We start from the raw sequence: 10,852 nt of genomic DNA, 5'->3' as shown, positions 1-10,852 counted from the left end.
CTCAATTTGAAAAAAATGAATTCAGTCGAGAATCACATTTGTGGATTTCGAAGGATGCTTAACACCTTCCCTTTAGAATCACTTGAACCCCTTACCTAGAATTTTATGGTTTCGTAGATCATTTAATTGATTTCCTAGTTTTTCCTAAAATGAGGTGGCGACTCATTTAAAATTCTTATTTTCTTAAAATTCTTTTAAAATTGAATCAATTGTTTATTTTTTGAGTCATCACAACGTTTCGCCTTATTTGAATAGAGTAGGGATGTAAACACATCGCTCTGCCCTTTTATTTGATCGATTAGTCGCGGGATATTCTCAAACATTGCATAACGGTTTGTCTTCGATAATGATGCTAGAAAGATGGAGTACTTGTTATACTTGTGAAGCTTGAATTCTTCTTCTGAAATACATATATACCAACACTAAAATGGAAACTTGTGATGTGGTATAGCTTGAAATGTTCATTTAAATAATCTATGTTGTTTGTCACTAGTGCGGATCCGACAAATATGCATCACTCTTGGAAGATCTTGACACACATTAGTTGATATTTTCGAATAGTCAGAGCAATATACACATCAGTCGACTTAAATCAACAAGACATGATTTTAAGCTTGAAATTTTATTTCGATATATAATTGGATTTCTTAAGTTGTATTTTTCTCGTAAACATAAAGATTTCATAATTTTTGATATTTGAATATTGACACATATATAATCTCTTCACGTTGATAAACCCTCTACTCAAATAAGAAATATTGATCTTAACACCTTGTTTGTATGGTTGTTTATTCTTTTGTTGTATTGTATTAATGTATTCTATTGAATCATATTGTATTGTATCATTAGTTTAAATACGATGTTTGTTTTGATTATTACTTAAATTTTATTGTATGACATCGTTTAAATTCATTATTAGGTAACGACCAAAAAAACCATTTTGTTTAATGACCAATTTGATGTGATCGCAACGATATCTTAATATTTTCTTCTCACTTTGCCTTTACTTATTATTTAATAATAATTCTATTTTATCCTTTAACCTACTTTTTAATAGTAACTCTGCTCCTATCCTACTTTTTTTAGTAGGTCTATTGTTCAAATTTATAAATGTATGACAATATGTAATGAAATTAAACAATATAATTATCCAAACACTAAACAATGTATTCATTAAAAACAATACATGACCTACAATATAACACTACAGTATAATTCATAATATGTAATAGGCATCCAATCAGCTCAAGCCACGTGTCGAATCGAGATGATCTTGAGTCAAATCAAAAAAAGTTTGACATACTTTCCTCGTGAACCAACAAATACAGAGAATCAGAATTCTAACAGTCGAACAGAGAAGTTAGAAAAAAAGGGGAATTTGTAGAGAGACCGAAAATTCTCATCACATTTTCTCCATTGAAGAGAGAAATTCAGCTTTTCTGAGCTCATTTCAATGGCGTCGAACTCGACGGAGAGCGATGCGAAGCCGGGATTACGGAAACCGGTTTTTGTAAAAGTGGAGAATCTGACTCCCGGTACTAATGGACACACACTCATCGTGAAAGTTTTGGAATCCAATACTGTTCTGCAGAAGGGACGTTCTGTGTCGCCGCACCTTCGGAACACTCGTATTGCTGAATGCCTCATCGGCGATGAGACCGGAACGATTCTCTTCACTGCTCGCAACGATCAAGGTATAAACTGGTGAATTTTGTGATTAATTTACTAAGGTGTCGTCTATAGGATGCGTAAGAATAGTGTTGAATAAGGTTAATAGTGTTATGTTGTGATTATTTGTTAGGTACGGTTTGATTTGATGTATTAAAAACAATAATACATTGGTTAATGGTAAAAAACAGAACTAAAGTATCATTATTTTTCGCGAGTTTATCCTTCAATTATCCAGTATTTCATTTATCTATCAAAACTATTACTCCAAATATTCCTCAATGCTGAGTTGGACTACACGAGCCTGTTGTAAAATGAGAACGATATTTGGTCAACTAATCGAGGTGTGTTTTAACACAAATGATTGATAGTTTAGTGAGGTAAATGGAGCAATAGACAGTTGAAGTATGAAACTTGCGAGAAAGTGATAAATTAGATGTGTTTTTGACCATTTACTTTTTAGTTTTTTGTTGAGTTTGTCACTGAAGCCTTTTGAAGTGTTGATCCTTGTGTAATTTCTGTTCTGAAATCATAGTGTGCTGGTTTTGAGAGGTTTGACTTGTTCGGATGTTAAAACTGAGAAGATCCACTTCTGTTGTAGTATGCCATAAGTTTGTTCCTTTTTTGGGGCCAAACAGACGAAATTGTTTTGTTAAATAGGTGGTCATAAGACTTAGAAATTAGGAAATTTGCCAGCTTAAATATTGTGCAAATTACTTAGACTATGATACATGTAGTATTTATAAGATTACATACAGGAGAGGCCTAATATATGTAGCATATCAAGCACACTACTTTATTCTTTCAGTTTTTGTTTATCATTGAAGCTTTTCGGAGAGCACATGCATACAAAACTAAAAAGCAGTAACTCTACCAGTTATGTGTGTGTGCATAAATATATATCTTTAAAAATATAAACAGTCACACATCCACTGCTTAGATACTCGATCTACCCTGCTTGCTGAAATTTTTCTTTGTGTTTTGATATGGAGCACTTTATACCTCCGCATAGGTAGTATCAAATATATACATACATGTGAGGTCGAAGTCAGGAAATCTGCACCCCTTACATTGAATATTGTGTTCTAATTTCGAGTCTATGATACATTGCATGATAGTAGAACAAAGTACCAAAATTTTCTTGCTCACATAACGATTAGAGGACATTGTTTTCTTTTACATTTTGATTGTTAATGATTGAAGACATGGTTCTTGGTACCAAATTAAGAAATGTGTTTGCTGAACGGGATAGATAGGAATAACTTTCTTCTTTTATGAGTTTAGGGTTTTGCTAAATCTGCATTTATCTATGAAAGCAAACTGTGGGTAAAACATCCTTGATAGTGTTGCCTGCTTGATAAAATGGGTTGATGGTTACAACCTCCTTTTGATTGGAAATTCAGTTGTATGTTCTTTCCATATCATCTATAATGAAGGAAGGGCTAGCGCATGAGTAGCACCTTTTTTCCCATTTATTTTGCTTTTTGTGAATGATTAAAAGGAGTAGAGAGAACTTCTAATGACTAGTATGGTTGTAATCCACAATTAAATAGGAGACAAGCAGCTAATGTTCTTTGTAGAAATGGTCTGGTTTGGAGTAGTTAGAAAGATAATACGGCTTACTGGAGGACTAGCCACTCTAGGTAAATGTTTGAGTTCTGATGCAGGGTTAATCACAAAATGAAATAGATGTTCATCTATTGTAACCTCTTGATGTGCTTGGCTTCTTCAGAAATCAAAAAGGATGATAGATGATGCTGTCATTGCAAGGAGGATTTTGGTTTGGCTCGAATATCATATCTGTTGCACAACATTACGCTACACACACTTAAAAGTCTGTTATAGGGCTCTAACAGTGAGACACAGACATTTAACATCGTAATTTATGAATCCTTCTATTGTTGATCAAGATATATGAATCCATCTATTGTTGATGCTTATGTGTGTTTTCTGTGGAAAAAAATAATTTCCTTTTTGACTGTTCAGTTGATGTTAATTTCACATCCTTCTCCATTCTGAGCCTATAGTATATTTGCATCACAAATTTCTTGATTCAGCACTGCTAGTCAGTGCTTCTTTCTCATTTTAGTTTCTATTTTGTACATTTTGTGCCTTTACCATCTATTTTTTCCTGTTTACTTGGATGCTGATGCATTTCGGGTATTTATATTTATGACCATGGTGTCTGACTTTGTATAAGAAGCTGAATTATTAATAAGATTAGTCAAGTATAACTTTGATTAAGTCGCACCACTGTGTAATCTGTGAAGGCATCCGGGAATAGAGTCCACATAATTGTATTTATGCCTTTTTCCTTCCCCCAATTTTACTGGAAATTATAGCCAGTTTTGTCAGTTCAGATGATGTTTAGTGCTCAAAATGGCTTCCATGTATTTGGTTTTGTTTCTTCTTGTGTTAACAAAGATTTGTTTGATGCTTAACTTTGATTTTGTGGTCAGTTGATCTGATGAAGGCTGATGCAACTGTCATCCTTCGGAATGCTAAGATCGACATGTTCAAGAGCACCATGAGACTAGCTGTGGACAAATGGGGACGCATCGAGGTTACTGAACCTGCTGCATTTGAAGTGAAACAGGATAACAATCTCTCCCTTGTTGAGTATGAGCTGGTGAATATGGAGTGAACAAAGGATCTTTTTAGTGAAAGCGCTAACTAGTTGAAGTTCATAGTTCTACTACCAGGTTTAGTACTATTATCCTCCATTTTGTTGCAGTTGTGGTTCCTTTGGAATTGGAAAGTACTAATCTAGTAATATAAACCTAATTTTATGTGTGATGGCTTTTTATTTGCTATGTTGCCGGGCTCTTAAAAAATGCTGAAGGGTGTGTGTCGGATCCTCCAAAAGAATGCATTTTTGGAGGATCTGACATAGGTATGGCAACATTTTATAGAGTTTGAGCATGTAATTTATTTGAGAAAATGATCAAAATGGCCCTTCATGTATTTCAATCGGTTTATCAGTTTGTTCCTAAGCCCTACGGGTGACAAAAATTGCTATTTTTGCTGTCAAAATACACTGAGCCCTGGGTTTATGCAGAGGACGTGATCTATCGATATACAAAACAAATATCCCTTGTATTACAACACGAACAACAACATACTCTGTGTAATCCCACATGTGGTGTCTGATGAATGACAAATCATGATGAGATCTTTTTGTTGTTATGTTTTATTAGATTTAACTTTCGTTGATACATATCCAGTTTCAGCCTACTGATTAAGTTGTCAACTTGGATTTTGAAATTACATAACACAAATGAATGATGCTTTGGGACAATTTTTCTGCATCTGACAATTCCACATGTATCTGCTACTTTCCACCCTGTACAAATACTAGGTAAATTTGTCTATTAAGGCTTAGATGTAGTGAAAAGTTATCACCTAGTTAAACTCCAAAATATTTGAGTGTTTATGTTTTAATATAAAGAGATGAAGGTCTTTTCGGAAACCAACCCTCTACCTTCACAATGTAAGATAAGGTTTGCGTACACACTACTGTCTACCTTACTTAATCCCATTGAGATTACATTAGGTATAATGTTGTGGTACTTTTGAATATGAAGTTGCCAAAAATGGCATGGTCAAACAAGAATATGAAGAAGGGCCTATCAAACTAGTTCTTATTTAATTAATCATGGTAGCAAGTCATGTGACAGATAAGTTTGTTTAATGTTTTGTTATAGATCATTGATTCTTTGCTATCTAATAGTAGTTCTTTGAATCCCCCCTTTCTTGTATTATAATATCATAAACAAATAACTCAACTAATGGGGTCCTTCCAAAAATCCAAAAGACTTTGGACCCTTTAATCTAATGGTGTCTCCATCATCATCTTCTTCACATCATTTAATTAGCATAATAAAAAATAAATGATGTGCTCTCTACCCTATTTGCTTGAGAATGTTAGTTATCCAGCTTAAAAGAAACCATTGAATTTCTAGCATATGATAAAAAAGAAGAAGAAAGATAATAGTCAAAAAGTACATTTCAATTATCACTTTCCTACTTGAAAATCATCATCAACTATTTATTAAAACGCATCTCAAAATTTATGAGTCAGTTGTCATAGATAAATTAAGCTGTCATGCACATTTTGGCGATTGTATTCAATCATTTAGTCTATTCAATTTTGAGATGTGTGTTGATAAAGAAGTAATTGTTAATAATTCAGGTAAAAAACGCTAAAAGTTGACAGTTCAAGTTTAAAACTCACAAAAAGTGATATTTCTAATGCATTTTTGATAGTTAACTAACAAATAAAACACATTAAATTACACCAATAGTATAAAATAATTAGCATTTAATTTATCTTGTTTGATCGCTTCCATTCTGACTGAACTGACTATCACACCTGACTTCTATGTTTCATTATCCTAACATCTTCTTCCTTATGGTGTTGTTTTATTGAGAGGGAGTTGCCTTGTTCCATTCTGATTGAGCTGATCGTCACATTTAACTTCTATCTTTCGTTATCCTAACATCTTCTTCCTTATGGTATTGTTGGGTGTGTGTGTGTGTGGGGGGGGGGGGGGGTCCTAAAATCTTATCAATCAAAAGGAAATCTGTAGTGTCTTATCAATATTTGATAAATCCCTCAGGTGCATGAACAAAGGTTCCAACCACCATTTATATACTTAATAAAATTTGTGGGGAATGTTATGCCCTTCCAACAGCCTACAGTTTTTGACAAAAAATAGTTCAGTTCTACCAAAAGAAGAAATGTCACTTCAAGAAGATTTATTTCCAATTGGTGATGGGGCATAATAATATATATTAATATGAAATTAAAAAAAACTAGATTAAACTAGAAGTAGTCAAAATAAATATTAAATTGATTGGATAAAAGTTGAGTAAACAAAGTTAGGTTTATAAATTATTGGTATACTATGTGAATTGACTAGTTTTACGTTGGGATCTATCCAACCCTCCTTATTTATTTGGGTTTGAGATTGATAATATAAGCAAGCTTATATAGATCGAGTAACAAAGTAAATTTAGAAATTATTAATTCAGTATTTAATGAATTAGCTAGTTTTACGCTGTGTACTATAGACTACTCAAGCTTTACCCTTTATCCAAACTGTAGAACAACAATATGAGCAAGGATCACATAAATCGAATTGGAATTTAAATAGAGAAACGTGGTCAGTAAATAAAGACGGGACTAGAATTTAAACTTTATTGATTCTAAATTTTATGATAACAACATTTGGTATTACGAATTGGGTATATCAACTTTTAGATCAGCTCCAACAAATAAAAATTTATATAATTGACCCAACTTATCCATGATTGATCCATAAATATTGTCATTGTATTTGAGTAGTGCTTCAAAGTATCTTTCTTGTATTGATAAGATTTTCCTTTTAACTAAAGGCTTTGCTACAACATAAAGTTGATTGACCTAAGAACTCAAATAAATAATACATTTATCAAAGAAACTGAATATTATTTTCAAAAGAACCATAAAGAATATAAATTATTGCATACAGCTGTGCTCTCATAAAATTTAGCTTTAATCACCAAGAAAAAAAATGGGTGACATTAATTTTAATATGTTTGCTTTCTATTCTCTTAAAAATGAAAAAACTTTAAAAATGTGTTAGAGCAACAGTTAAGTTATCTTTGTGTGATTTATAAATTGAGTTTGAGTTGTAAAAATAACCATTAATACTTGTATTGGGATAAATTGTATACAATACACCCTTTAAAATGCAGTCCTTCTCTAAATTTTATGTGAACGTGAAATATTTTATACACCAAACTGTTAGTTTTTTAAAAATAAAAAATTGTTCTAGTGGAGCAACAAAAAGATGACCAAGTACTTGATACGGACATTGAAAATTTGAAACTAGTTTAGTATTATTATTTTTTTAATTAAAAAATAGAAAGATATTGTTACTTTATTTGATTATCAACTCCTTAATCTGTATATGATAATAAAATTAAATACTTTAAATTTTAATTTACTAAAAAAATATTATTTAAACTAACATTGTAGGACCAACTTCACGTGAACATCAAACTCACTGCATGAGAAGTCAGCCCTATCCACCTCTTCATATAGTTCTTTCCCTACACAAATATTTTATTAGGTTCGAGATAGATGTTTGATATTCGTACTTAAGTTTGATTGAATTTAAATTTACATTAAAAACACTTAATTGAAGGGCAAAGTATTTCTTAACAAAACTGATTTCATAATCAAGATTAAATTTAAGATTTTTGATTAAAAATAAAAAAAGTATTTACCGCTTTATCTCAATTAGGGTAGAGCCACAATGACAATTCCGAGTTCGAAAAAACCCTAGTAAACTTAGTTTAAACCCTATATTTGTGTTTAAGAAATCTATTTAATAAGTTCATATATTCGTTTCAAAACTAATAAGCCAAAAAAAAATAATATGATTCTGAATTTATAAACTAAAAATTCTGATTTCAACTTTGATTTTACATAATTTTTTTGAACCTTCCCTATGTAACATTAAACAATTCTAAAGAATATTTTAATGACAAAACCAATCTAGCTAGGTACCAATGGCATTAAAGACTTGTGATTCTTTTTTTTGTATAAATCCAACAACATAATAACACTACAATATCATATTACAAGTTTGAAACTCTCTTCTTCATTTTTCTAACATGAATAATTTCTTGAATTCTCAATATCTACATAAACATCAATCTATATTGAACCATAACAAAAAGAGGCTAACTCAAGAACAAGTCAAGAGGTTAGAGGCAAGTTTTGATTTAACCAAGAAACTTGAGCTTGACCAAAAGCTTCAACTTGCTAAAGAGTTGGGTGTTCCTCCTAGACAAATTGCTATTTGGTAAGTAATTAATATACCTATGAAATTCATCGTAAATTCATCGCTAAAATACTCATAGCTAACATTATTTTCAATAACTTATTGTTAAATAGGATTAGCATAATTAATGTGGAGCTACTATATTAGATAGCGGCCCAGATGAACTCAATAACTTTTCTTAAATATTGCATTTGTGTTAGGAGAACTTAATTTCGAACACAATAAATAAATGAAAACGAGCTATATGGGCTCGATGATAATTTCAGAGCCAATAAACTTTAAATTTTTATCTGACTAAATATGTAAGTTCTTTTCCCATAAAGATCCTTTTCTTAAAAAGAGATTTTTGATCATAAAGATCCGGCTTCAATCGAACAACCTTCTCCCTCCTTGACTTCGCGTTTGGGATTTAGTATTTTTATTGTTTAGTGACAGAAGTTGTCTATCTCTAGTAGTAACAGAGCTAGGATTGTCATTAAATGAAGCTAAAATATAGAGAAGTACCAATCACATGAAAGAAGCTTAGAGGAAAGAAGCTTAGAGGTTCAACATTAAGTACATATATATCATAATTAAAAAAAACCTATATGTATATATATAATGTAATTTTCTGATAAAAATGTGTCAGATGACTTTCTGGACAAGGTGGCTTTGGCGCGACACTTGTCAATAGTTCCTATTTTTTTGTATAGTGGAATAAACATCGTCTCATCTAAAAGCTTTTTAAATTTTTTTTTTTTTACATAATTATGTCTTCAACAGGTACCAGAACAGACGAGCTAGATGGAAGAATCAAAGCCTCGAGCTCGACTATACTACACTCCAACTCAAACTAGACACTACATTAGCTGAAAAGAAGCAAATTGAGAAAGAAAATGAACGTCTAAAAATTGAGTTGAAGAAGGTAAATGAAATGCTAATTGCCATTAAACAAGCTAAAGTTCAAGAGGAATTAGCACAAGGGATAATTCCTTGTTCAATTTCTAGTGGTAATTGTGAAGAAGGAGGGAGTTCAAGTTTTCAAGAAGATGTGAGTTGTTCATGGGTAAATAATAATAAAATTAACAACAACAATAATAATTGTGAGTCTAATTTGGCACTTGATGAGCTTTATTCTTGTTTGATGGGTGGAGAAGAAGGGTCAAAATATAGTTTGAGTTGGCAAAATGGGAAAGATCTTTGGGTGTGGAAAAATTAATATATGTATCTCTGATGTCTACATCAAACTGATAAATATAAGACATATGTCATGTGTTTCATTACACATTTATTAATTGATCATGGTTTATTGATGTGTTCTATTCGCTTTAATTTGTAATTAAAGTTAAATTGTTTGGTATGATATAGACTTTAGATGCGCGTATTTTCTATGTGTTATACTATTTATTATAAAAAAAAAACTGATCTTGGGTTAATCGTAGTGATTGATGTAGATTTTGAGTTGAAAAAATGGGAAAAGGATAGCTAGGTATGGGAATATTAAAATATATGTATGTTGTTACTGAAAATATTTATTCGTATTTGATGTTTATTTAATTTAAAATATATGTTTTTTAAGCACATGACTTGTCACCTAATCATGTTTATACCAATTAGTGATCAAGTAGTTTGATTGTTCCATTCCATTATGATATTATGGTAGTTGGGTTGGAATTCGTGTGATAATTTGAAAGATATTTTTTGCATCTTCCAAGAGATAGATAATTGTCATTGTGCGTTGATTGTAAGAAGGGACACAAATAGCCTTAAACTACAATCCACATGAGTTTATTGAGGTGTTTATATAGATACATAGTTTTTTTTTATTAATTGTCAAGAGCTTGAATTACTCCACAATAAAAATTCTGACTCCGCCTATGAAATAGGTCGATATACTTAGCACATATCTACCCAAATTGTGAAGGAGAGTAGTAATACTCTAATCCACCCCAAATTAAAACACACTTTAATTATCAGTTATTTTTTTCTACTACTTAAACTATGTTGATGGTTCATGAAGGTATGGTTCGATCAAATTTTTATATTTCTTTTGTTAAAATGTCATGTAATTAGAATCACAAATAGAAGTTAAAGTTCTATTCCGTGAATACTTCCGTAGGACTTTGGCAAAAATTCTCTAGACATTGTTACTGTCAAAAAAGTGAAAATCAAGAAAATATGAAATCGACAAAGAGTAGAGATGCATTCCACTAATTTATCGTAGTGTAAAATAGAGTTGAGAAAAAACAATAAATCTAAATCACACGATTAAAAAGAAATCAATTAGATGTGATTCAAGCCACTATCTTACCATAATGTAAAATAGAGTTAAACAAAAACAATAAATCTAAATATATCACACGATTAAAAAG

At 31.3% G+C, this 10,852-nt stretch overlaps 2 protein-coding genes across 2 annotated transcripts; both read left to right on the top strand.

Moving 5' to 3' along the window:
- The first annotated feature begins 1,327 nt into the window (after window positions 1-1,327).
- Window positions 1,328-4,431, top strand: LOC125817365 (uncharacterized protein At4g28440-like). The gene is made up of 2 exons (XM_049496897.1): window positions 1,328-1,694; window positions 4,128-4,431. Exons 1-2 carry the CDS (start codon window positions 1,454-1,456, stop codon window positions 4,310-4,312), a joined length of 426 nt encoding a protein of 141 aa, XP_049352854.1. The 5' UTR covers window positions 1,328-1,453; the 3' UTR covers window positions 4,313-4,431.
- A 3,863-nt stretch (window positions 4,432-8,294) lies between these two features.
- On the top strand, window positions 8,295-9,699 carry LOC125817556 (homeobox-leucine zipper protein ATHB-52-like). The gene is made up of 2 exons (XM_049497103.1): window positions 8,295-8,522; window positions 9,264-9,699. The coding sequence occupies exons 1-2, from the start codon at window positions 8,332-8,334 to the stop codon at window positions 9,697-9,699; spliced, it is 627 nt and encodes a 208-aa protein (XP_049353060.1). The 5' UTR covers window positions 8,295-8,331.
- The last annotated feature ends 1,153 nt before the right edge of the window (window positions 9,700-10,852 follow it).

The sequence above is a fragment of the Solanum verrucosum genome, unplaced genomic scaffold (assembly GCF_900185275.1).
Source record: "Solanum verrucosum unplaced genomic scaffold, falcon-dt-bn FXZP01000280.1, whole genome shotgun sequence".
NCBI lineage: Eukaryota > Viridiplantae > Streptophyta > Magnoliopsida > Solanales > Solanaceae > Solanum > Solanum verrucosum.
Note: the sequence above shows the minus strand (reverse complement) of the source record. Positions and strands in the feature narration are given on the sequence as shown.

Bases quoted from the DNA above. Each gene is read 5' to 3' on its own strand.
- LOC125817365 (XM_049496897.1), top strand. From the start codon at position 1,454: ATGGCGTCGAACTCGACGGAGAGCGATGCGAAGCCGGGATTACGGAAA. The intron at 1,695-4,127 runs GTATAAACTGGT...TTTTGTGGTCAG, and splicing joins CACTGCTCGCAACGATCAAG to TTGATCTGATGAAGGCTGAT.
- LOC125817556 (XM_049497103.1), top strand. From the start codon at position 8,332: ATGAATAATTTCTTGAATTCTCAATATCTACATAAACATCAATCTATA. The intron at 8,523-9,263 runs GTAAGTAATTAA...TGTCTTCAACAG, and splicing joins CCTAGACAAATTGCTATTTG to GTACCAGAACAGACGAGCTA.